Source organism: Filicampus tigris, chromosome 5 (genome assembly GCF_054856515.1).
Source record: "Filicampus tigris isolate MCC_2025a chromosome 5, RoL_Ftig_1.0, whole genome shotgun sequence".
Lineage (NCBI taxonomy): Eukaryota > Metazoa > Chordata > Actinopteri > Syngnathiformes > Syngnathidae > Filicampus > Filicampus tigris.
Window position 1 is genome coordinate 4,368,192 of NC_141221.1, and position 25,274 is coordinate 4,393,465.

The window sequence follows — 25,274 nt, forward strand, 5'->3', positions numbered from 1 at the left end:
CTTGAAGTTGAATTAGAACATACTTGAAATCCTTTGCGATGTGTATTTTTAAAATAAAATATCGATGTAATTTTGATATGGTTTAAAAAAATCAGTGGTGTTTAAAAAAGGTTTCTCTAAATAAATCTCGATGCACTAAAAATAAATGAAACATACACATTGCTACATTACATTTCATTGATACTCTCATTTATCCTGCTGCCCATGGTAGACACTTCTGAAATGGTATTTTGGTACTTTGCCGTCCGGTAAATAAACTTCACGTCAACTGGCCTGTTAAAAGTCCACCTGAATGTGACGTTAAGTGTCATCATTAACAGTGTCACCGAAACAGTGTCACCATTTCGCACAACCGTTCAAAATTACGTTTTTTTCCATTCATCATTTGACAAACCGCCGAAATGAAGTGACTGTGAGTAAATATAGTGCTTAAGAAAACGATTAACTGTTAAAAAAAAAAAAAACAAAAAACGAAAATGGACACGTTGAAACACAAGTTGAAGTCGCCATTTACGAATCAAACACAAGCCACAATTAATCTAATTTTAATGCATCCACGCAAACGTTAAGTCAAGCTATATCGCCGTGAAAATGATGATTACTGCATTACAAAATTTCCACCGGAAAATGAATTTTCGTATTTCCGTTCATGTTAACGAACGCGGAAGTGCCGCCGAAGACGAATTGCGCCTCTGTTATTTTCAAAATGTTGGACGTTTTGACAGCTGTACCGTAGCTGTATTTCCATGATTTGGGTTAACTGCATCTTTAAACGATACTTTATACGCTTATAAATCATACGCGTGAATAATACTGAATGTATAATGGTACACATAGCCAGCTGTAAGCCTGAAAGTTATTGTTATTGTTGGAGCAAACAAGATACATTTTCCACATCACGGAGCAGATCATCAGGATGGATAATGGTATCGCAGCCACCAAAGGAGATGGGTTCATCTCTAGAATGGCCCTCAATGACAACAAAGCTGGTATGGAGGGCCTTGACAGAGACAAAATCAACAAGATCATCATGGAGTCATCGAAGGTAGTTAAACTTACTCAGTTAGTTGCAGAACTCTAAAAGACCACCCACCAATATCCACATTTCAAAATACACAGTAGAAAAGTATTGTTTAGTGAAGTGCAAATATTTTAAAATAGTGCTGTGGCGTTTAAAAAAAAGAAAAAAAAAAGAGAGTTCTGCTTTTAAAGACAGTATCCAGCCTTGTGTAAAAATCTCCTATCGTCAATACAGTGATATGGAGCCCTGTAAAGATGTACTATTGTAAGCTGTCATGATAGATATCGCTAATGCTGTCCTTGCCCTTCACTTGAAGGGATCCAAGTTTTATGAGAATGAGCTGAAGAGAGAGCAGCAGGTGAACCAGCGCATTGAGAAAATGATGCTGCAAAAAGCACATATCACAGAGCAGCAGTTAAAGAAAGCCCAAGCTCAGGTAATATAATGTAAGCACTTTAAATATTTGAACTCTTCAGAGCTACCTTTCATCAATGCCGTCTCGATAGGTGGAGAGGATGGCCTCTGAGCTGGAGAAGAGTCGCGATCTAAGCCGTGTGATTGTGCATGTGGACATGGATGCTTTCTATGCTGCAGTGGAGATGAGAGACTGTCCTGACCTCAAGGACAAGCCCATGGCTGTTGGATCCATGAGCATGCTGGTCAGTCAAAATAATATTATTTATGTCTTCATTTGCACTCATTGGCCACTTTGTTTGCTTCTCCTGCACAATGAGATCCAAAACAAAACCTTCAATAATAAAAAATAATTGACTGACACTACCACAGGCAATCATTTATCATCATGCATATTATTGGCATGGTTATCATTGGTCTCATGTAGTTAAAAGGTAACAAAAAATATTATAGCTGTTAGTTTGATGCATTGTAGTTCGGCACAACAGTAAAGTTCAACTGCAATAGTATAAATATTGCGTAAGGATTGTTAGATTAGGCCTCTTTGGCGTATTTGATTAGTTAGGTGACTTGAGCCAGGCTCCACAGCTGTGTCGCGATCTTTCTGCCATCCATTAAATAGTTCAACTGAGAATATAAAGTCTTCTGGTAGTTACTATAATCATAGCGAGCATTAATGATAAAAGAACCAGGCAGAGGCTACCTCTGAACCTTTCAAAGAATCAAAACAAAACTTCATTATCTTTACATAGGCACATTTTTTATACAGCTTTATCGCAACTCATCTTAAAATATGCACATGTGTAGAATGTTGTAGAGTGCTGGTGAGTGTTAGCCACAACACATTAATTGTGCATTAGTTTCACATTTCACATATGGCAGGTGCTGAATTATTGTGAGGATAAGAGGTTTGGATAATGGATGGACAGATGACCACTTAAATAGAAATGAGATCCAATATCATAAATGTATGAAAAAAAAGTGCCTCATTCAAAGCACAGTCTTTTAGTTGCAGTAGTCATTTAATTTTTGCTCAATTTATTTCTCACCTGTGCTTTTTCAGTCCACATCCAACTACCACGCCAGGAAATATGGAGTTCGGGCGGCTATGCCAGGATTCATAGCCAAAAAACTTTGCCCTCACTTAGTCATTGTTCCATGCAACTTTGATAAATACAAATCAGTGAGCAATGAGGTGAGAGTGACACACACACACACACACAGCGTCATAAACACAGGTAGCCCGCATAAACTGCTGGCTCATGGGTTCTTGTGTCTCTTTGTTAGGTCAGGGAGATATTTGCAGACTATGATCCTCAATTCCAGCCAATGAGTCTGGACGAAGCCTATCTGGATTTTACAGAGCACCTGGAACTGAGGAAGAGCTGGCCAGAAGCCTCACGAACACATCACTACAGCTCCTGCAGCACTGATATAGGCATGATTAAATTATCAAAATATACATTAGTATATGCCGTATATATTATGACAACCCAATTTTTCTTTAAAAGGTATGGAGCAGCCTGAGCACCAACAAGAATCAGAGTTGAAAGGCTTCTCCCCTGTGCTGTTTGAGGACAGTCCGAATTCCTCTCAATTCTTGTCAAGTTCTGAAGCTGCTGATGAAATGAGTAAAACCACAGAGGTTTTTGGTACCTCTATTGAGGAGGCTGTGCGGGAGATGCGCTTCCGCATTGAGCAGAAGACCAAGCTGACTGCCAGTGCAGGTGGGAAGAAACTAACCCTGAACAGTGGAGCCTCCAAAAACTGCTTGATGTTTAACTTTGTTGTTGACCAATGAGTAATAACATAAAATACAAATAAATTGTATTGCTCACGCTGTACGGATCCTTTCCTCTATCGCATTTTCAATTTCTGATTCTGTAGTTATCCGTACACATTTTTAATTTGCCATCAACGCTACCCTTGTGTGGCGACACCCTAAAAACAACGAAGAAAAAGAAAGAAAGAAAAAACAAAACACTTACGGAGTTGACATCATGCATGGTGATGATTCATTTGCTCAAATTTGAGTTATCGTTCTATGTTGGGATTTACTCGCTGTTCATTTATTAATCGGGTATTCATTTATGTCCTTCTGCAGGCATTGCTCCAAACATGATGCTAGCCAAGGTATGCAGTGACAAGAACAAGCCTAATGGACAATACAGACTGGCGTCCACCAGAGAGGCTGTCATGGACTTCATCCAGAACCTCCCCGTTCGCAAAGTACATAGTATTTTAGTTCAGATAAAACATAAACAGAGCCGTCATGTATTATTCATCATGGCAAGATGTTCAAGTGTAATTGTGTTGCAATAATGTTTCATTTCATCCTGTCTTTGTGCGTGCAGGTTTCGGGCATAGGGAAGGTGAGCGAAAAGATGTTGAATGCTCTGGACGTCAGTAGCTGTGCTCATTTAGGCCAGCAGATGGCGCTGTTGTCGTTGTTGTTCTCTGAGACAGCCTGGCATCACTTTATGCAGGTTTCTCTGGGACTGGGCTCCACATACATCGTGAGGTAAACTATCACCACATTTTCCCACCCACTGAAAGCCACCATACTGTAAGAGAGGAATTGACCTGCTTTTCTTTCATGCAGGAACGAAGAAAGAAAAAGCATGAGCACGGAGAGGTATATTTTTCATGATGACTGAATAATTCAATCCATGTATCTACTTGTCACTCCGTGCCTATCCTTTGTTGATATGAACAGAACATTTAAAGAAGTGAACAGGCCTGACGAACAGCTCTCTTTATGCAGAGAGCTTTGTGAAGACTTAGCACAAGACCTGAAGAAAGAAGATCTCAAGGTACTGCATGTCTGACGAGCTCATTTCATCGCATTAATTGCACATGGGTTTTATATGGAGAATGTCGTGGCACTGACATTGCTAGAAGTAAATAGGCAAGAAAGATTAGCTTCTTTCAATATTAATATTAGGTTTTCTTTATTTTACCAATATAGAATTTTAGAGAATCTGATGGATTCTTATGGGTGTGTACTCATGTGTATGTCGACATTTTAATCCCTCCTACCTTTTAAATTGATAAAGGAAGAGTTGGAAGTTTGGCACGGTCATCACCCCCCTGCCTGAGCCCTGATGTGGTCTTGATAGCCACAGGAAATGGATGGCCATTAAGGAGACAGCGGGGGCCACTTTCTATGCTCGAAAATGTCTCCCAGGGAGCGATATGTTGCTGTAAAAGTGTGTGTGTGTGTGTGTGTGTAACTGTATTCCCATCAACTGTGTTGTAACTCCCCCAAAGGGTAAAAACATCACACTAAAGCTGAAGAATGTCAACTTTGAGGTGAAAACCAGGGCAGTGACGCTACCGTGTGCCATTGCCACTGCCAATGAGATCTTTGCTGTGGCTAAAGACCTTCTTAAGACAGAAACAGAGAATGAAAGTCCACAGCCACTCAGACTGAGGCTCATGGGTAATTACACATTGCAACACAATAGCACTCTGACAGCAAAACTATCTGCGGCGGCTTGAAGATTTCAATGATTGGCTATCTAGGATTGATTATAATAGCTGAACAGAGGCAAAGTTATCAGAATTTCTACTGGATCCAAGGGAAGAGAATGTGATAAGACCCTACACAAGCGCAATAAATTACAACTTAATTCTCAAATATAAGCCTCTAAACATGTTAAATAGGTTTTGTTTGGAATTGGTTCTATTGAAGCTACTACCAAATGTGCACATTTTATTCAAGGCTTTATCATACAACTTGATAAATTGGATTTTTCATGTGAAATTGTTGTCACGGTTACAATCTAGATCTCACCTGATTTGAAAAGATAGCTTGTAGCCATGCCTACGCAGCAAACTGGTATGATTACATTTGTCTGCATTCCAAATGGTATTTTTCCACGTGTGATCTGAATCAGATCTGGATTAAATCTGATTTGACAAAATAGCTTCCGTACATGGCAACATACAAATTCTGTCGGCGCTCACATGTGACACACATACACCCTAAAATGATTAAAGGGGATAAAAGGAGGTCACATTGGTGCTGCCCAATGTGTGATCGGGATCATATCATGATTCAATCTGTTTTTGAAAATCCAGTTCATAACCATTCCTATTGAATTAATGAGCTATCATAATGATTTAAGCAGTTGTATATGCTGAATTAAACTTTTCACAGTGACGTTTTTTATCATTCCTTTTGACCACGTGCTCGATCAGGTCAGATGTCCTATTGATCAAAACACAAGCTCCTTGGTGGAGGTAATAGATGTCATTCACACATAACTCTTCTTCTTCCGTAGGTGTTCGTATCTCTGCCTTTGTCAGCCCGGATGATAAAAAGCCTCTGCAGAAGAGCATTGTTGGTTTCCTCCAATCGGCAAAGGCAGACGCCCGAGGCTCCACCCAGGAAGTACGTCAACAGTTTGAAGAGGACCATCTCTCCTCTTGTCTCACAGCACAGACTTGTCAGACTAAAGAGGAGGTTACTTGGCAGATGAAGAAAAGGGCTTTACTGGAGGACCAGCCCGCTGATAAACCTCAGTTGTCTTTCTTTCAAAGAGCCCATGCCAAGAGACTGCAGCTTCAAATCTGTACACAAGAGCGGGAAAATGAACAGAGCGCATCTGTGGTTCCACTCGGAGACGATGACGCACATGAAAGGGTGGAGTCACCCCAAAAGGGCGTGGGGCCAAAAAGTGCAGCCTCACGCCTTTCGGAAATGGATTTCGTTTGCCCTTCTGAGGCTCAACCGTCGACATCAAGCTCAGCATTGAACTGCCTCACCTGCCCTGTGTGTTTCAGCCACGTTAGCACCGACGATTTGAATGTCTTCAACGGCCATATAGACCAGTGTCTCAGTAAAGGAGAGTTCCATATATCAGACTCAAAGGGAGATTTAAACAAGGGCCATAACGAAAGTGAGGTGCCAGGGACTGAGGACCAAATAAAGAATCATAAACAAGTAGAGCCAAACAGACAGGACCAACACAGCTTGACAAACGATTGTGTTCACACCGCCACGTTGAGCAACGGTGACAGCGGAAGAGTGACCTCACATCGGCCTCGCTCGCGTCGTGACGAAGGTGCCGTCCTCGTCTGCCCGGTGTGCCAGCTGACCCAGGACACGGACGACCTCGCTATATTCAATCGCCATGTTGATCTCTGCCTGAACCGGGAAGTGCTGCACGAGATGGAGACGTCGCCCTCGCTTGAAATCGCAAAGAGCAATGTAATAGGTGAGTTCTTGTTCATTAGGTTTCGTTAAAAAATACGATGGAATCTCCAAAGTCAAACACAAGTTTTTCCGTGCCGTCTGTTTTCCGAGTATTGTTGGAATTGATACGTTTTTTATGAAGTGTATTTTCGGCAGCATTTGCTAGGTTAAATCACTCGTTCATATAATTGATGTCCAGTGTACAGTGACATCAGCCTCGCTACAATAACGGTCCCGTCGTATACATATTGTTCTGGGCAGCCTGACACTTTCCTATGTCACAGTAAGTTCCATTTGGTTCTGTGGTTATCATCACATTTGGCCATCACTGGAGCCCTATAGAAAAAAAGCACAATTCATTTGTTAGCTACTCACTGAGCTGTAGTGCCACAGGATTTGCGGAGACATCTCATGTGATATGACGCATGATGTTCCTGTTGATGTAGGAACTCCACATGTCTCTTTTGTGAGGGTGCTATGACCTGTGACCTTATTTACAGCAAGCCACTTTTACGTGAGGCTCTTGTATTGATTTCCAGAGAGAAAAGACATCTTATTTCACCCTTTGGGGATTCTTTTGCCCCAGCCTTGGAATTTTCGAAATTGCTTTCTAACCTTTCTGGGTTTTTTTTAATAATGAACCAAGTCTGGTCACCACAGATTCCTCTTAAGCAATCCTATCTCACAAATTGGACTCTTTAAGTTTCTAACGAGACGCTGCAAGCACGCCGGTCCTTGTGTCATTTTGAAAAGTTTGTTTTGTTTTTTTCCCAAGAAGAGAAAATAAGGTTTTGAGTGGCTATGTTCACAGACAAAAGCATCCCCCCTCCAAGGCAATCCGGTAGAGGTAAAAGCAAAAGGTAGGACAGCATGTTGTGTAAAATCAATGATGTCGTGCATTAAAACAAATAAAACCGTGGCATAAAAAGTAAGGACATCTGTGTTTGTCATATTTTTTGGGAACAATGCTTCTTGTCAATAACTTTGTACCATTGGAAGCCCATTTTAGGAGGTGCCACATTTTTTTCAAGAACATACATTTGTGTAATGAGCAACAGAGCTAAGGATGTGTGTTGCACCCATGAAAAATGGCAAAAGAAATAATGAATACAATGCCAAAGAAATACAAACGCAAATTCCCTTACCTTTTCTGCTGTTTTTATTTTTGTGAATCAAATGTATGTGCTACGATGCCATATTTTTGTGCTTGCTCATCACTTACAGGCGAGACCCACCTTCAAATCTGCCCTCTAAAAAGGCCAAAGGTCACAGCCCTCACAACACCATTGACAAGTTCTTCAGGTGATGGCACGTCGCGCACAGGAAGTTGGAAAAGATGAAAAAAAAAAAAAGATTGCACTTCAATCGAAATTGAGATGAAACTCGTGATTTAATGAACTATTTTTGTTGACTGCTCTTATAGTCACAAAATGAATCAAGACAAGGAAAAGTAGTTCAAATTTAAATAATGGGAATATTTAATAAACATTTTGTATGGCAGTGCCAATATATTTTCCGTAAATCACTGAAAACATTTTAACATGCTATATATATATATAGATCATATATATTTATATATATATGAGAGAGAGAGAGAGAAATATTTATTACATTTGGTTTGTTTTTAAAAATGTCTAATGTAATGTTAACAATAAAAAATGGTTCCATTATGTAAATGAGGTTCTCTTGGGGTCTCCAGACTTTTTCTTCCAAGAGCCACATACAGAAAAATTGAACGACGCAAGACCCGCTTTGATGCTCCTCACTTTCATTTATTTAACACACTAAAAACCATTCCATCAGTTTAGGTAAACAATATGTTAAAGAATTATGATGATTTTGTTTCCACATTTTTATTTCAAAGCAAACAAACAAACAAAAACAGGTCTGACTCTTGACCCCGTATCCCATGAGAACAGATCTGCCCCGGTACTGAGATGCAAAAGAATGACTAAACTAATGACTGATGTACTAAAGAAAAATGCACAAAAAAAATCAAGATTCACCTATTTTCCACTGTAACTGAATTATTTTTATTCATCGGTGCATCAAGCATAGAATGTTGTTACTATTTCAGTTGTTAATAGTTTATTTGCATTTCTGCTAGAAAAGCTTTATAAAACCAACGGATTATCTACTTTTAGGAGTAGGACTACTCTCACCTATGGTCATGAGCTGTGGGTCATGACCGAAAGAACAAGATCTTGGATACAAGCGGCCGAAATGGGTTTCCTTCGCAGGGTGTCCGGGCTCTCCCTTAGAGATAGGGTGAGAAGTTCGGCCATCCGGGAGGGACTCAGAGTCGAGCCGCTGCTCCTCCGCGTCGAGAGGAGCCAGTTGAGGTGGCTCGGGCATCTGATTAGGATGCCTCCTGGACGCCTCCCTGGTGAGGTGTTCCGGGCATGTCCCACCGGCAGGAGACCCCGAGGACGACCCAGAACACGCTGGAGAGACTATGTCTCCCGGCTTGCCTGGGAACGCCTTGGGATCCTTCCGGAAGAGCTGGAGGATGTTGCTGGGGAGAGGGAAGTCTGGGCTTCCCTGCTGAAGCTGCTGCCTCCGCGACCCGACTTCGGATAAGCGGGAGATAATGGATGGATGGATATCTACTTTTATCTTGCACCCATTGTAGAGAATCAGTAGCCTGTTGTGCTTAAATGCCAACAAACGACAGGCCATAATAAATGGTAATTTTTTGCTGTGTGCAGCTGAAAAATGTCTTTTGCATGTGATCAGGGACCCTGAGCGGTGTGGGGCCAAATGCATCTGATGACTCAATGGAGTTGGACCAGCTCAAAACAAATATTAATTTGCAAGCAAACCATAAAGGGATTATTGTTAATCTTATACAAATAGTTTTTATTTAAATATGTGCACACTAAGACCATAAAAAAAAAACAGAACAGTGTATTGTATTATGTAATACATAAATACATCCTGCAAGCTGTGAAATATAGGTTAAATAGGATATCGTCACCCTCTTAAAACAATCACATCTGTTTCTTCAGAAAACACTTAAAACTTTGAACCACATTCTGCTGAGCTTATATGTATTAATAATTTCATTTCAGGCGTAATATTGAATGATCTGGTTAACTAACGATGCAGCCGATTTTACCAGAGGTGGCCAGCAAACTGAGGAGATGTTTAAGGCAAAAAAATAAAGAAAATTGTCAAAATATGACTGGCCATTATTTTAAGAGGCTGACGATATGTTAAATAAATGTGATACTGTTAGATGATGTCTGAAGGGTGTGAACTTGTAAAGCAAACATGAATCAGCCCTCCAGCATTGAGCAACTAGTCTCTGTTGACCTTCATATCTGGTGTGACCCGGTTCTTCAGGTATTTGGTTTGGTTACCGATGCTGGGACACACAAAAAGTGGAATCCTTCGTTGCTTACCTTTGTACATCAGGTGGTTGCAACTCGAGAAGATAACAATGGAGACGAAAGCTTTTGCTTTGAAGGAAATGATTAAGACACATGTTCCCAAGAGGGAGAATTTGGACCCTCGAAAGTGGATGAAACAGCAACAAGTGAAGGCATTTGTTGATTTAGCTCTGAACAAGCAGCCAGAAGACAAGATGGACAGCAGCTTTGACAACAAAGAGATGTGTGAGTACACAAGAAATGCTAACAGTGGGACAAGTGAGTTTTGAGTTTTCGTGGCTAAAGTCGTTGTCGTCGATCTGTTATTTACATCAGGCTTAAACGTGCGCTCGATTGCACAAACGAGTTTTCTTCCTCCTCACGAGGATGAGTTTGTAATCGGGGTGATAGTCCCTAAACCAAAGTCCCACTCTATCCGTTGTGTGTCGTGCAGTACTGCAAACAGAGAAGCTGTTTATCGAAGCAGCTAAAAGCAATGACGTAGCAGCAATGAGGACACTTGGAAAGGGGTTAAATGCCAATGCGAAGAATGTGGTGAGTCTCTATTACACCATAGAGGTCATATATTAGCACATAGAAGCATCAATTCCGTTGTTATTTTGTTAATATGCCATCTAGCACAATAGGACTGCCCTTCACTATGCGGTCGCTGGTAAAAACAAGGAAGCAGTTGAGCTGCTTCTATGGCGCAGGGTGCAAGTGGATCAGAGAGACAAGGTGACGTGAATCTGTGAAGTTGGGCGGGGGGGAGATCAGAGAACCCGCAAATGAAATGATCTCACTTAAACCCAATGTTTGTGTATGGCAGTTTGGTGTGGCACCCATTCATTTAGCTGCCTGGTTTGGTAGCTTGGAGATCCTGAAATTATTAGTACGGGCCGGAGCAGAACAGAAGATTGAGAATGAGGTGATCGGAAGAGAACACGTACTGTGCAAGAGCAGACATTTCACACCCATATCCAACATTTGGGCCATTTCTTGTCCTATTGATTTCAAAGACATCCTCACCTGTGTATTTTTTTTTCAAAAAACATTTATTACATAAGAGTTATTTTCTAAATATACCGTAGTTTTGATTTCCGTCCGCAGGAAGGACTGAACATCATGCACTGTGCCGCTATCAACAATCATACTGACATAGTGGAATACATCGTCAATGACCTGCAAATGAAAGAGTTGGACAAAGATGATCAGGTATTCCGTGTGATATAAGCTTGTAGCTTTTTAATAGTGTCATTAACGCAAAGGGAGGATTCAACATTTTTGGACAGTTTGAAAAAAATGTAGTTTAGTAACCAGTACAAAGGGGGCTAAATATGTAACAGAGGAATGTAACTGTAAGAGTATACATAGCAGGGCTATACTGCAGCACTTAATATATATTTTTTTAAAGCACTTTGAGTTGCATTTTTATGTATGAAAAGTGCTATATAAATAGAATGTGATTGATTGATTGATATTTGACACTGGCAATTGAAAAGCATAAATGCACACATCCATCCATTCATTATCATTATTTATTCTCATGAGGGTTGCAGGGAGTCTTTGGGCAGTAGGCGGGGTCCACATAGACAAAAACAACCATTCAAAAACATTTTCTCCTTTTGAGCCTTTGATTGAAAAAAAAAAAAAAAACTTTCAGTGGACAGGGATCATACAGTATGTACTGTAAATAGTGTACTGTGTATGTATAAAGAGGAGCCCCCAAGCCAAATGATTATAAATAGCCCTCAGTGTGCTAAAAATCCACATCGGTAAATTCAGATTGAGATACAACTGTAATTAATTTTGTTACGCAAAATGAAGTGTACACAGCTAATTGTGTCTCAATCTGTGCGTTTCAGTCTGGCCACCGTGCATTTGCCATGGCGGCAGAGCATGGCTGCGTGCAAATGTTGGAGCTGCTGATGGAGCCGTGTTACAACATGGCCACCATGAAGCCCAACAAGGTTCGTGGTGTGTGTCGTTGTGTCGTTGATGCTCTCATGTCTGTGCGGGTCATTGCTGCGTCACAGCTCAAAGTCAAAGCCACTTTGATCGGCTCTCCTCCCTCCCTCTTGCCAGACAGGAGACACGCCCCTGCACTTAGCTGCCAGGAACGGCCACTTGGATGCTGTCCAACTGTTGCTGCGCAGCTTTGATACTCGGGATGAAGTTAATATGGTACACGATCATACGAAACACCTTTTCTAACGCAGTGTGCTTTGTAACAGTGTAAAACAGGAGCTGTACCATCGTTTTGAAAAACTGAAAAGAAAAAAAAAATGTGGTTGCATAAGTGTGACCCTCTTGTATTTAAAAAAAATCCACAGAAATGAATGTGCACAAGAAACGCCCTCAAATTGGAGAGCTTTGGAGTAGGCAAAACAAACAATAACAAAGTTAAGGTAATCATCACAGCTGGGCGCTCCGCCTATGTGACGGACCGGTCCGTTTATCCGTCATTGACGGACGCCCGTTTTGCTGACGATTGACGAAAATAGAAAAAGATGGACTAAGTAGAATCGGAAGCCCCTTTATTTAGCCCGCCATTCGTCAACAGTCCGTCATTAGTTTATTTTTCGCGGCGAGGCTTCGATGGCCGCGGCGAGCGCGGGGAGGAAAATAGTGAGTTGTTGTTGCTTGGGGGACACATTTGAGTGAGGGACCAGGCTTCAAAAATGCCCAGTTCTGGTAATCATGCTAATAGAACTCTTTCAAAAAAAAAATTCTAACAAAATATTGGTTTAAGGAGGTGCCTGTTTATGCAGCCACATTCATTTTCTATTTTAATATTTTTATATTAATATAGACTAATTAAGGGCTTGCACGGTTGCCAAGTGGTTTGCTCATCTGCCTCACAGTTTTGAGTTTGAGGGTGAACATATTAAGGAATGTTTGAACAATATTTAGGAAAAAAAGAGCATTAACGCTAACGAATCATCTGTGCAGTACTGGCCCCCGGGTATTCTTGATATTCAGCCTCAGCCTGTCATTGTTCTATGTTGCCACCGATGCGTTCTTTGTGCATCAGGACGGTGAGACCGCTCTGTACCAGGCCGCTGAGAACGCTCAGGAACAGTGCGTCCTGGCTTTGCTGGGAGACGGCTGCGACCCTGACATCCAAACAGCAGTACAGCCGCACACTCAAAAACACTTAAATCACTGCTTCCCCACTGCCACTGAATGTTTTTAATGGCAGCATGTAGTATGGAGAGATTAACCTTTTGTGCTACATGTCCGTTTGTGATAACTCAAATGTTTAAGAGAGAAAAAAAAAACAAAACAAAAAAAAAACAACCTCCGTTGTAGGCCAAATGCAGCGCCCTTCATCCAGTTTCAGAGCGAGGAGACACATCTCTTGTCCGACTTCTCCTACAACATAAAGCCCACACAGATTTTGAGAATGAGGTAATGAAACAGACGACGCCTTCTCTCCTCATAGCAAGTGAACGCCATTCTCAACTGATAGTTCATACATGTTCAAGGACTTGGAGGTTCCTCTCCACCTGGCAGTGAAGAACAGCCACCTCCCTGTCATCCATTTTCTTTTGGAGGCGGGATGCAACTTTAATGTCACCAATAAGGTCAAATTGACAATATTTCTCAGAAGAAGTAAAAAAAATAAATTAAAAAAAACCACACATTTACAAGAACATGCTTTGTGCACCGACTTGTGTTAGAGGTGTCAGACTGTCATGCATCTTGCTGCGGAGCTGGCAAGCATAGACGTGGTGGAAATGCTACTGAAAGCTGAAGTTGATCTGACACTCGAAGACCGGGTAAGAGTTGAAACAAACAAAGCATGTGGATAAGTGACATGGGGACTTAAGACATACCCCTAAGTGGCCTCCACTTTAAGCACTTTCCCCAAAGATGCGTGGTTGCGGTTCATACATCATTTGCTCACACATGGCAATTGAATTTGATCTCTGTGTCGACATTAATTGCTGACCAAAACAGGAGCCCCCGTGAGAGAACGTTAACAGTACTGACGCAATATTAAAGGTGATCTCACGGGTTGTGAAGACAGACAGCGATTTTCAAGATCAGTCCTTTTCATTTAGTTTAAAGTCGTTTCCCTCAACACATATTGTCATACTTTTATTTTAACTGAAGATCCTTAATCATGCCAACAGATTTTAAAAAGTGTCATATTAATCATGCGTTCATACAAATAAAGGCAATATTCCCTTAGAAATGCCTTATCCCTAATCGTCTGGCACTCAGATCAGATGAGTAAATAAACCTACCCGCCAGCCACTACAGTATATGAGTTCATGTGTTACATTAGAGTGGAAGCTTATAGCAACAAATGAGGAAAATCACATCTGTTAGTAGTGTTTTCCCAAACGTTATCGTGCCACGGCTCCCATTTAAAAAAAAATCTCACACATGACAGTACTCACTGGAAGCCATGACTTATTCTGACAGGTTTATTGTACCTTCAACCATCTAATGGCTGATAATTTAGTTGTTATGCCTGTTACTCTATGTCGCCGAAATAGATACATGATCAAAGATATACAGTATTTATATTCAATAATAATCTTCAGAAAAATTTCAAGATCTCCCACCACAGCACCCTGGTTGGGAATCGCTGTCTTATAGTTTAATGGTCAGGTGTCCCAATAGTTTTTGTTTAGACAAATTAGCTTGAAATCAGTAATTGCTTGGACACATTCAGATTTGCATTATTTGGGGAAATCCTCCATGGTTGCGTTTTCATTTGGTGCACATGTTGGAGTAGCAGGGAAAGACGGCGCTCGGTGTGGCGGCCAGAGCAGACGAGGTGATCATTGTGGACATGATCATCAAGGCAGAAAGATACCACGCATGGAAGAAAGTGAGACTATTGCTATTTCAACGCATGCCATATTTTCTACTTTTAGGCAGTCTCATTCATCAAAAGCTATTTGTTTCTGATTATTACATCGCAGGTGAATTGCACTTCTAAAGGGGACATTTGATTAATTTAATGGAGATTTCATGATTGATTTTCTATACGTTCAAATGTGACATTCATATTGCAAATGTTGAGTGATCAAAAAGCTTTTTCCCTCATGTCTTCCGAAGCTAATGGTATTTATGAACCCACTGACAGGATTTAACCCCCCCCCCCCCCCCCCTTCCAGGCCAACCCAGAGTTTAATGAGAGTGTTCACAGCGAGTATCCGCTAACATTCAAACTGGACCACCGCAATGAAACCAAGCAGCTCCGCTCGATTACCTGGCGCCTGGCCTACGAGCTCCTGAAGCCAAGAGACTGGAAGCGTCTGGCTGAACACTGGGGATTCACTGAGGAGCAAGTGTTGGCCATCGAAATGCAGTGGACGGGTAGCCCAGATTTTAATCTGACCATTTCAAAATACAGATGACCCTGAGATTACAATTGGAAATTGGACCATCATTTTCTGCGTTTGATTAACTGTGGCGCATGACCCTGCGCAAGACAGTTTACCTCGCAAAACCGAAGTTCAGCAAGTATTAAATGAACGCCGTAAAAATAAAATAGAAGGGGGGCGGGGGGTCGAAGTGGAAAAAACAGGAATAAATAATTAAAATAAAATAGAAGCTAAACATACAGTGGTGTCTTGCGATAGGATTTCAAGATGCCACCCGTCATTTGGACGATTTTTCGATTAAAAATAAATGATAAATTATACGTATTTTTAACCAAACAAGTTGCGTATTTCAAACAACCACACAACTCTGCCTTCAGCTAGCTCAATGTTAACACACAATCCATAAACTCATAGACTGGCTAAGGAAACGAATCAATAATTGCGGTGTCTTTGTCAACACAAATTTGAACACAAAGAACGTATCAACATACTGTATGTAGACAGATAATACAACAATGCTCGTAGGCATATTTTCTTTGTCTTCTGTGAAAAACGACAAAATATTACTGCAGCTTACTGTTGTAGCTTACCTGCTGGGAACATATTCTTGAAGTCAACCAGTCGGACTAGAACACTGGAAAGGATTGCGTTCCACCTTCGATTTTGTACGGCGGCTTATACTTAAAGACAAACATTGCCGATTCAATTGATTACTAAACTATAACAGTGTATTTACTTGCTATGTGTATCTGCTCACAGGTCAGCATAGCTACAAAGAACACGGCAACAGGATGCTGCTGATCTGGCTCCACGGAGAGGAGTTGGCAGGGAAAAGTCCTTCCATGGAACTCTATCAAGCCCTTGTCCACACAGGACATGGCAGAGTTGCAGGTATTTTAGTTTTGAAATATTTTCATAGATTTACAGAGAAAAGTCCAAATATGTGCAGTATTTGTGAATTTGAGTGTTGTGATTTGTTTTGTCTCCACCCCCCCATGTTCCAGATAAGATTAGGATGGACTCAGGGGATGTCAACAATAAGAGCTGCAGAGTTTCATGACAGAGGTTGTGACATCATTGTTTAATTGCCATAACATCACTTTGAAGACACACTTGTATAGAAAGTCAGCACTAAAATAATTTATTATGTAAAACAAAAAAAAAAGCACCAGATCATAATCATCATATACAAACAGGAATGCTTTGGTTTCATGTTCAATGACACACTAAAAGTACAATATGTCTTTATACATGCACATTTTCCTGAATATTATCAAGTTAACGTTAAGTTAAATAAATCTCCATTTTGAAAACTTCACTGTTAAAATATTTACATGAGTGGATCCCACCACAAACGTCAGTAAAAAAAAAAAAAAAAAAAAAGTAAAGCTATATCAATAATAATAATCACAGTTGTTGCATAGTAGGTAACATCCTTCATCTAGACAATGTTGGTTTGTGTGAGGTGTGTTTTTGTGTGTGTACGTAATTAATCAACTACTTTGATGGAGTGTACATTACAAGTGTTGGTGTTTGTCCTGGAGGAAGTCTTCACAACAGTGGGTGTGCGCGGACCCTGTTGGGAGGGGCGAACACATTTGGCAGTCAAAGCCTGACCAATAGTGTGCTTGGAGAAAAGAAAGGGGGGAGGGGGCGGGAGTTTAGATTGTAACACGTGTGGAGAAATACTTCATATTGTTATGCTTCCATACCTGTGTAATAGGTTGATGGCGTTCTACGACAATGGAGGTCATGGGCGGAGTCATACCCATCACCTGGAGGTTGCTGCGTCCACTCTTAGCAGCAAACGGTTGTGCTGTGATGCGAGCCGTTATAGCTTTTGCCGGTTTCTGTTGGCCAGCTGTGACCATACGCCCAGAGGCCTATGGAAACGATTTGCATTTATTGGGGGCATCACTGTGGCAGTCGACAGTTCAAGTTTGTGTACTAAAACAATCATTACTGACAAAATAGTTTATTTGATGGGAGTTTTTGGAAACGAAAAGGTGCCAGGTTACTTCTTGGATGGCAGAATGCAAAGCAATTTAAAGTCATTTACCTCATTGAACATCCTTCTTTTTGACTAATATACATTCAAATTGGGCAAAAGGGAAGGTGGTAAGGAAAGCTAAAATCATTCAAATCCTCCTGTTTTCTCAGTTGTGTTCTTGGGTCAATAAGATGTAAGGATTTGTTTACTACTACTAAAAAAAAAAAAAAAAAAACTCTTCTGCTATCTGGTGAAAATGTCTACAGGTGACAGTTATTCATAAGAAAAGAATGCAGCATACCTGTTTGTGGAAACCAGTGCTGCCCCCTTGTGGGAATGAACTGTGAGCTGCTGAAGTGGAAGGGAGAACTTCGCTAGTGTACCACACGCCCATCTGAGCAAAAGGAATGCGAGGGGTGGTGTTTCCATGAAAGGTGATGCTCTGAAGTTACAGAAGGGATTCACATTTCTGCCATACCCTGCTATCGTCTTCATGGGGGGTAGGAGACTCCGGGTGGTCAAAGTGGACTGGGCTACCAACAGAACAATGAGCCAACGTTGCGGAGCCGCGCTCATCCCAAGGTGGTTGGGAGTCTGCAGAGAGTAACATTTGCTGAAAAACACAACTTCCATATTGGCCACTTGAATAAATACATTTCTCCCAATTATTTTTTTTTTTTCATTGACATTCAATTATGTCATACACAAATTCAAAATATTATCTTAAGTGAGAAAAAAATACAATAGTATTTAAAATATTCCAAAAATACATTTGCCAACCAGCATTCCGTCAAAATAAATCCCTAACCCTAACTCTAGTCCAAATAAACACCTTGTAATTGCTGAGGTTGAGGCTCCCCGGCCCGGACTGTATTTAAGGAAATACAGTATATGAGAATAGCGAAATGGTTTATAATAACATAAAGAGAGTGCTTCAGCTACTAAGAAAAATGCAGCCCCCAACAAAAAAAAAAAGTTTAAACTCAATTCTCAGGTGGTTGGTGGGTCTTCAATATCACATTTATTATTATTTATTATCATTTACTCTTGTGTGGTCGTTTGCAATTGTCATTGGTCGACTACTTCCATAGAGTGTACATTACAGGTGCTGGTGTGCATTCTGGACGAAGCCCGGCCTCCAGTGGTGCAGGGAGCCTGTTGAGAGGAGCGAGGAAATTTGGAGGCGGTAGCCTGACCCAGAGTTTTCTTGTAGGAAACAAAGAGGAAAAAAGATTAGATTTTACACAAATGGGTAAGATTTTTGGTACCCTTTTGTTAAAGAAAAAAAACAGTAAAGAAAATAACTGAACATGAACTCATGAAAATCAGGCATTGCTTTTGAATTGGGGTCCAGTAGAATGACAGGTAAAGTAATTCTTTGAAACTTTTGAGAAACAAATTCAAAAGAAATTCTGGTTTCAACAGTTCTTTCGGCGATCATTGATGTGTTTTGTTTTTATTCAACAGAAAGGTACCAACGACTTTGTCTATGTGTATGGCACACAAAGAGCACTACTGTGCTTGACGTTCTAATTTTACCTGTGTCATAGGATGATGGTAGTCTATAGCACTAGAGCTCATTGGTGGAGCCACACTCATTGCCTCTAGATTGCTGCGTTGACTCTTGCCAACATGCTGGGAGGAACTGCGACCTGTCAAACCTTTTGTAGGTTTTTGTTGGCTGGCTATGACAACACCCCCACTGGCCTGTTGAAACGATGAGCATGTAGATGGAGCAGGAATGAAGTAGGCCTTCCTTTTGAGACGAATGTACTTGATGTCGCAATGTTGAAAATCATTCATTACCACTTTATGTTGTCAAATTGGTTTCAGAAAAGTCACTTGGAAACACTTGTGACTCTGTAAAGCACGGTTCACACGGCAGGATAATCGGCCCGATTTCAGCCCAGAATCTCCCGTCGCGCCAATCGTAGGTCGGGGCCGACTCTCGTAATGGCTCCAAAGATAATTTTATCAGAGAATCCTGCCGTGTGTGTGGTGTGCTCAGCCTGATCTCGGCCGCTCAAATCGGGGATGTTCAACATGTTGGATTATTTTTATCCCGACTTCGCACCGTGTGTGCTGTGCCCCGAGGACAAAGGAGCATTTTCCGTCTGACGTGAGAATATCTGTGAATGAATGTGGTTCGTGTGCGATGTATCGATCTTGCCGTGTGGCTGCACACCACACACGGTGTGTTCAAAACTATAATAGGCGTGATTTTTTTCTAGCCACGTGTGGGGTCTCTGAGAGTTTGCAAGCCGTCCGACAATTTTTCAAATCCTGCCGTGTGAACTGATCTTTACTCACCTGTTTGTGGAAGCCAGGGCCCGCCCCGTGTGGGAATAGGCTGTGTGCAGCTGGAGTGTGCGCAGCTGCGGTATGCCCAGTGGCAGCGTGCCCACTTGCGGTCGGTCCTGCGGCAGCGTGCCTGGCCGCAGGGTGCCCGGATGCAGGATGCCTGCCTGCAGCATGTCTGGCCGAAGGGTGCCCACTTGCGGCGTGCCCACTTGCGGCGTGCCCACTTGCGGCGTGCCCACTTGCGGCGTGCCCACTTGCGGCGTGCCCACTTGCGGCGTGCCCACTTGCGGCGTGCCCACTTGTGGCGTGCCCACTTGTGGCGTGCCCAGCTGCAGTGTTTGCAGTTGAAGTGGCAGGGGCGAATTCAGTGTGAGGCCTTGGTGCTCCAAAACCCATCTGAGGAAAAGGAATGCACGTAGAATAAGGCAGGGATGGGATTTTTCTGGCACATCTATCAAGCGCTAAACATATTGTCGCTGTCATGTGAAAAACACTGATCTTCATTTTTTTTTTTCATTTTCTTATTTTTACATGAATCATGTTTCCACGTCACCGACATCGCATTAAAGTAAAAAAAAAAAGTCTCCAAAATTTGGACATAAGTGTTTTTCACAGGACAGCGACGATATTCAGTAGTAAGCAGCAAAAACATTTAACGCGGTCAATTTATACAGCATAATTATAAAAGTGGCATTTAAAAAAAAAAAAAAAAAATCTTCTTCCTCCAATATATGAGCTATGTCGCACCCACGCAAACCATAATACAAATAAGAGTTTTATTAATGAATCTAAAATTGAAGCAAAAACATGGTTGTGTTTGCATTTGGGTTGCTGTATCTTGGGACAGATTGATTAAACAATGCCATTCTTTCATTCAAAACCTCTGGTGTCTCACCCTGTTGCCGTCTTCATGGTGGCTCGGAGACCTTGGGCGGTCAAAATGGGCCGGGCTGCGGGCGGGACGTGGCTGGACCTGAGACAATGCAGCAGCGTCAGAATCATCATCATCATCATCAGGAGGTGAATTGGGGTCTGTAGTGAGCAAAGTAGTCATTTAACATACAATATTTCTTTGCGAGAATTAGACTGAAACGCATTTGAGCAGAGATGGGAAATCCAGGCCTGGAAGGTAAAAACCCTGACACAGTTTGGCTTTAACCACAAGTGGTTCTACTCAACCGGCAGGTACACGAGCTCAGCTGAGTATAAGCACCTGTGGGTTTTTACTTCCTGGACCCAAATTTCCCATCCCTGCATTTTATTACTGAAAAACCTAAACCGAGAACCAAAAACATAACCAGAAATGCATGGTCATAGACAACCACAATACGTCCTCCTGGATATCTGCTGGATTTTCTTATTCATTGCAATGTGCACCCAATACTGTACCAGGTTTTCAAAACTCCAAAAGGTGTGTGTCATAGCATACCGTACTCATCAGAGTCTTGCGGCCCGCCGTCCGTGGTAGTAAACAAGTGGAGAGTCTCCATGTTGAGAGCGCACACACCCCTCATCAGTGCTTTCCTCATACACACTTCTCGGCGTTCTCGCTCAAGTTGCAGTCTCTCAATCTCTGCCTGCGCCTTCTCGAGAGCATCGTTGTGTTCTGAAGTGAGCTAAAACAAACACATAATGTAAACGCTAAGGTTATAAACCAAGAAATCGGGATATGCGAACGTGACATATATTGTTAACATCCTTATCATACTGATCATGATGTGGACTTTAAAAGGGGAAATCAACCCAAACTTATTTTTGTCAAGAATATGTTCCCAGGCTACCCAGGGTAGTTGTGATGTAATTTTCAGTCGACAGAAATGACAAAATGGCCGCCCCCTGAGATAGCTAAAAATGGGTGGATTTTTCTGCTTAACTCATTTTCCACAAATGTAATATTAATCAGAATGCCGTGTTTCAACTGGTGGGCCTGCTGAGAACATGTTGAAAAAAATATGTTTTGGTTGATTTTAACTTTAAGAAACTGTGCAACATAATAGTTTTTGGGTGTATTTTTGTTTGGTCCAGGTCTACGCCGACATTAGCCAAGTGCAATTTAAAGAAAATCTTAATCTATAGCAGTTAAGAGAAACAGAATTGTAATCATTGTAGACGTAGTCAACAGAACTTTTAAAAAGGTCAAATTGGCCAAAGTACTGTTATTGAGGGACCACACCTACCGTCTGAATCCGTGCCTCGTAATTTTCCGACAGGCGGGTGCACACCTCCTCGGCTCTTGCACGGCATGCCTGCTCCATCCTGACCTTCCACTCTTTTTGGATGACACAGTGCCATGCCAACCACACCTTCCTCTTTAGATGCAAATTGTAGTGCTTCCGCGCTAACTGGAAAGCGTAGGCCTAAAAAGGCAATCACAAGACAGCAAACAAATTCAAAACTTCAATCACAACCATATTTCCTTCTTTTTGGCACAGCAGTGCCTTATCTAACGAGAATATATTCCCAGCAGGCCCACTAGTTGAAAAGTTTGTGGAATATAAGTTAAGTGGCAAAATGCACTCGTTTTTAGCCACCTCTGGGGGCGGCCATTTTGTCTTCTGTCGACTGAAAATGACATCACAACTGCTCGCAACGACCAATCACGGCGCAGATTCAGAAAACAAGCCACCTTTTCATACCCACAATTGAGCCGTCTTACTGGAAAGTCAGAAATTGATCAATCATATAAAACATTGTACCTTTTGACAAAGAAAATATATATTTAAAGATAAGGCAAGCATTACCTTAACAACATGAAGCTTACACTGTAGCAGAAATGCATACCGTAACATACTTTTGGGCATTCAATATTGAACTTATTCCAAAGATGCAAGACAGTAGGATGTTTGAGTTGAAAATGTGTTAATGAGAAAAATTGTCCAATAACTGTTGCGAGCAAAAAAATAGAAATGAAAAATAATGGTAAATATACAGAGTAAATCAATATACCTCCTCTTTGGCCTCACTGTACTGGAGTCTCCATTGGGTGAAGGCTCTCATCTTTTCAAGCTTCTGTTTTTGTCTGTTCAACACCACACTCAGATTTCTCATCATCTGAAGAGGGAGACAGTACTGAACAATCAGCCCAAGCAAACACGCCGTTCTTCATCTTTATTACATGAACGAAGAAAATGATGCAGCTCTGCAGAACCCGAGCCTTATGATAGATGGTTATCATCCACAACGCTCAGTGTGGTGGTCACCTCATCCTTTCTCTTGTTGGAAGTCTCAAAGGTGTTGAGCAGTTCCTTCACGCTGTTCAGCTCCGTCTTCAAGGCGTCATTCTGACCTAAACGAATCTCCCTTTCCTTCTGCAACTCACGCCTGTGTTGGTCTACGAAGGCCACCCTCCACTTCCTCAGCTCCGTCAGCACATTGGTCTGTTTGACATAGAAAGGTGGGGATGAGCATTTATTTGAAAAAAAAAAAAAAAATGGTGTAAACCAGGGGTCCTCAAACTCCGGTCCTTGAGGGCTGCTTTCTTGCATGTTTTTGAGTAATCCTCCTGCAACACACCTGATTCAAATGATCGGGGTTGCAGGTGGGAAGCTTCTAAAACATGCAGATGAAATACAATCGATTACCCTCACTGCACTTTGATTAAATGTCGACCAGTACAAGGTGTACCCTCTATAAACAGCGATGGGCAATTTAAATGCTCTATAAAATAATACAATATATTTCTCATGTGAAATTACTTACACAATTAAATTTGAGCAAACAGGTGTTTGTGTAAATAATATATAGCTTCCTGTCTCCTGTGCATTATTTCAGGTGTGAGAGTAGTTTTACTTCTTACTTTTGACTATACAGTGTTTTAACTATTCTTGCCATGACAATTAATATATGGCAAAAGTTGCTGTGCTGTTATCATAGGCTTTATGATGGCAAACATATAAGCCGGGAACAAATTGCCTTTACATAACTTCGGATTGTGGAGGAGAAAAAACACATTTCAAAAAGAACGTTGACTTTGAAGGTTCCATTGTAGAAAAACAATTGCTAAACTATCACTCGTGAAATTACCTCACAAATTGTACACATGCACTAGAACAGCGCCATTCATTATTGCAATGCCATTCTTGGGCCCATTTTGTAACGTCAGGAAGAATAAGGAGCAAACCAAACCATGTCCCAAAACTGACCTTCAATTTTTGGGTCCAGGTGTCCAGAATGTTCTCCATCTTGTTAATATTGTCATCTGAAATAAAAAGCTCGACATCGGTGTACTCAGTGAAGCCTTGGGTGTTTGGCTGTGCACTCTCTGATGCATCCTGTAACCTGTCTGAGCTTCCCAAGCCTCTGCTAAGAGTGTTCCTGGTCTTCTCTAGCAGCCAAATCAAACAAACAGAACAGAGAGGCTGCTTCACATCAGGTAAAATCATGCAACGGCAGGAAGTGCCAGATTTAACATCCCAATGAATGAAACAAGGTGGGGGAAAGATTAAGCTGCAATACCTGCGACTTGTGAATTTATCTGTGAATTGTGATCCTCTGTTGACAAATGTGAGCCGCCTCTACCCACCAGGCGAGCAACAAAGGTGGGCTCAAATCTTGGCGAAGCCACTGCACTTTGGAGGAGCTCCTCATATTCATCCTGTTAGACCACAGAGCAGAGAAGACTAGATTGATTTCTATTTAAGTGTTGGATGATTTATTTATTTGCATGCTAATGTGCAATGCAAATTGTCCTTAAATAAACTTATTGGAGCAGTTTATTCACATGAAGCTCAGTGGATGCAGAGTTGCTACGATATGTTGATTCCGTTGGCAACACTGGGACACTGGCCTCTTCATCTGAAGACATCTAAACAGGAATATGAGCTGCAGGGAGAAGATAACTTTGTTTTACTGTTCAGCCTAAGTCATAAATAACATTTCAGCTTTATTTAGTGGGAATGGATAATTATCTTATATTGAAAGTGTCCAATCCAATATTATGGATAACATACAGTACCGCACTGTAAATCACGATGTCCATGTAAATTATAGCAGCAGGAAGAAACCCTCAACGAGTTAGGATCCAAATGGCTACGAAATATTAAACTTACAAGAAAAAGTAACGACGAAGTTAGATGACTGAAGATTCCGAAACTTAACACATAATAAAATGAACGCTCACTCATTAGTTTTGTTGCAAGTGTCACAAAAACATTGTTGGTTCTCAGACTCGCTGTTAAGTTTGGACAACGTAACGTACCTGAACGAGCAAAAAATAAATAAAGGTAATTGTGCTTTCAATATGGTGAATCGATATCTATAATGCAAAAGAGAATATTACTTAGCTTTACCTCCCTGTTAACCCGTCGGTTGGTACAAGCTTGCTAAGTCGTTTGAAATGGAGCAACACCTCAACAACAGAATATGTGATTGGGTTCTCTTCGAGCAAAGCTAAATACGCGCAACGCTGATTGGTTAGACTGTTTCCTGGTAACGATAAGCGGAACAACGCTGGCGCAGCTCAAATCTGAACGCCTTCTACACTGAAAAAAATGCCGTGCGTCATTTACTCAATTTTACTTCTTCAAGTGGTTGCACGAAATACAATCTTCTGAATACAGATATATGTTTTTCAAGTAGACTATACAACTACTAACATACATACATTTTTTAAGTAGATGTATAGTCTACTTGT

At 41.3% G+C, this 25,274-nt stretch overlaps 3 protein-coding genes across 7 annotated transcripts; 2 read left to right on the forward strand and 1 right to left on the reverse strand.

Annotated features, from left to right (window-relative positions):
• The first annotated feature begins 656 nt into the window (after window positions 1-656).
• Window positions 657-8,319, forward strand: polk (polymerase (DNA directed) kappa). Its single transcript, XM_086031527.1, has 14 exons — window positions 657-1,045; window positions 1,338-1,457; window positions 1,528-1,680; window positions 2,499-2,630; window positions 2,723-2,873; window positions 2,947-3,162; window positions 3,540-3,664; window positions 3,790-3,956; window positions 4,038-4,070; window positions 4,152-4,248; window positions 4,706-4,877; window positions 5,722-6,657; window positions 7,447-7,495; window positions 7,860-8,319. The coding sequence occupies exons 1-14, from the start codon at window positions 917-919 to the stop codon at window positions 7,939-7,941; spliced, it is 2,562 nt and encodes an 853-aa protein (XP_085887653.1). The 5' UTR covers window positions 657-916; the 3' UTR covers window positions 7,942-8,319.
• Window positions 8,320-9,980: 1,661 nt separating this feature from the next.
• ankdd1b (ankyrin repeat and death domain containing 1B) lies at window positions 9,981-18,006 on the forward strand. The gene is made up of 16 exons (XM_086031539.1): window positions 9,981-10,252; window positions 10,461-10,561; window positions 10,646-10,744; window positions 10,836-10,934; window positions 11,117-11,221; window positions 11,872-11,976; window positions 12,092-12,190; window positions 13,041-13,139; window positions 13,319-13,417; window positions 13,495-13,593; window positions 13,690-13,788; window positions 14,757-14,852; window positions 15,142-15,343; window positions 16,111-16,242; window positions 16,356-16,416; window positions 17,075-18,006. The coding sequence occupies exons 1-15, from the start codon at window positions 10,000-10,002 to the stop codon at window positions 16,409-16,411; spliced, it is 1,743 nt and encodes a 580-aa protein (XP_085887665.1). The 5' UTR covers window positions 9,981-9,999; the 3' UTR covers window positions 16,412-16,416; window positions 17,075-18,006.
• poc5 (POC5 centriolar protein homolog (Chlamydomonas)) lies at window positions 11,225-25,017 on the reverse strand. 5 transcript variants are annotated; one of them, XM_086031533.1, is made up of 18 exons: window positions 24,931-25,017; window positions 24,363-24,463; window positions 24,098-24,236; window positions 23,785-23,966; window positions 22,843-23,019; window positions 22,589-22,693; window positions 21,820-21,999; window positions 21,072-21,258; window positions 20,538-20,674; window positions 19,961-20,038; window positions 19,652-19,900; window positions 18,881-19,048; window positions 18,445-18,547; window positions 17,820-17,935; window positions 17,643-17,735; window positions 17,064-17,234; window positions 15,942-16,978; window positions 11,225-13,381 (listed from the first exon to the last, which is right to left on the reverse strand). In XM_086031533.1, the coding sequence occupies exons 2-17, from the start codon at window positions 24,444-24,446 to the stop codon at window positions 16,841-16,843; spliced, it is 2,307 nt and encodes a 768-aa protein (XP_085887659.1). In that variant the 5' UTR covers window positions 24,447-24,463; window positions 24,931-25,017; the 3' UTR covers window positions 11,225-13,381; window positions 15,942-16,840. The 5 variants fall into 5 exon arrangements, with proteins under 5 accessions (XP_085887659.1, XP_085887656.1, XP_085887657.1 ...); XM_086031530.1 differs by having other exon boundaries at window positions 15,942-16,031; window positions 16,109-16,978; window positions 19,652-20,038; XM_086031531.1 differs by having other exon boundaries at window positions 15,942-16,927; window positions 19,652-20,038.
• Window positions 25,018-25,274: the final 257 nt, after the last annotated feature.

Coding starts and splice junctions, on each gene's coding strand:
- polk (XM_086031527.1), top strand. CDS start 917: ATGGATAATGGTATCGCAGCCACCAAAGGAGATGGGTTCATCTCTAGA. Junction 2,874..2,946: donor CTCCTGCAGCACTGATATAG/GCATGATTAAAT, acceptor TTTCTTTAAAAG/GTATGGAGCAGCCTGAGCAC. Junction 3,957..4,037: donor GGCTCCACATACATCGTGAG/GTAAACTATCAC, acceptor TCTTTCATGCAG/GAACGAAGAAAGAAAAAGCA.
- ankdd1b (XM_086031539.1), top strand. CDS start 10,000: ATGCTGGGACACACAAAAAGTGGAATCCTTCGTTGCTTACCTTTGTAC. Junction 11,222..11,871: donor AGTTGGACAAAGATGATCAG/GTATTCCGTGTG, acceptor TGTGCGTTTCAG/TCTGGCCACCGTGCATTTGC. Junction 13,418..13,494: donor ACACAGATTTTGAGAATGAG/GTAATGAAACAG, acceptor TACATGTTCAAG/GACTTGGAGGTTCCTCTCCA.
- poc5 (XM_086031530.1), bottom strand. CDS start 24,446: ATGTCTTCAGATGAAGAGGCCAGTGTCCCAGTGTTGCCAACGGAATCA. Junction 23,967..24,097: donor GATAAATTCACAAGTCGCAG/GTATTGCAGCTT, acceptor TTTGGCTGCTAG/AGAAGACCAGGAACACTCTT. Junction 17,235..17,642: donor GCACTGGTTTCCACAAACAG/GTATGCTGCATT, acceptor TCGTTTCCATAG/GCCTCTGGGCGTATGGTCAC.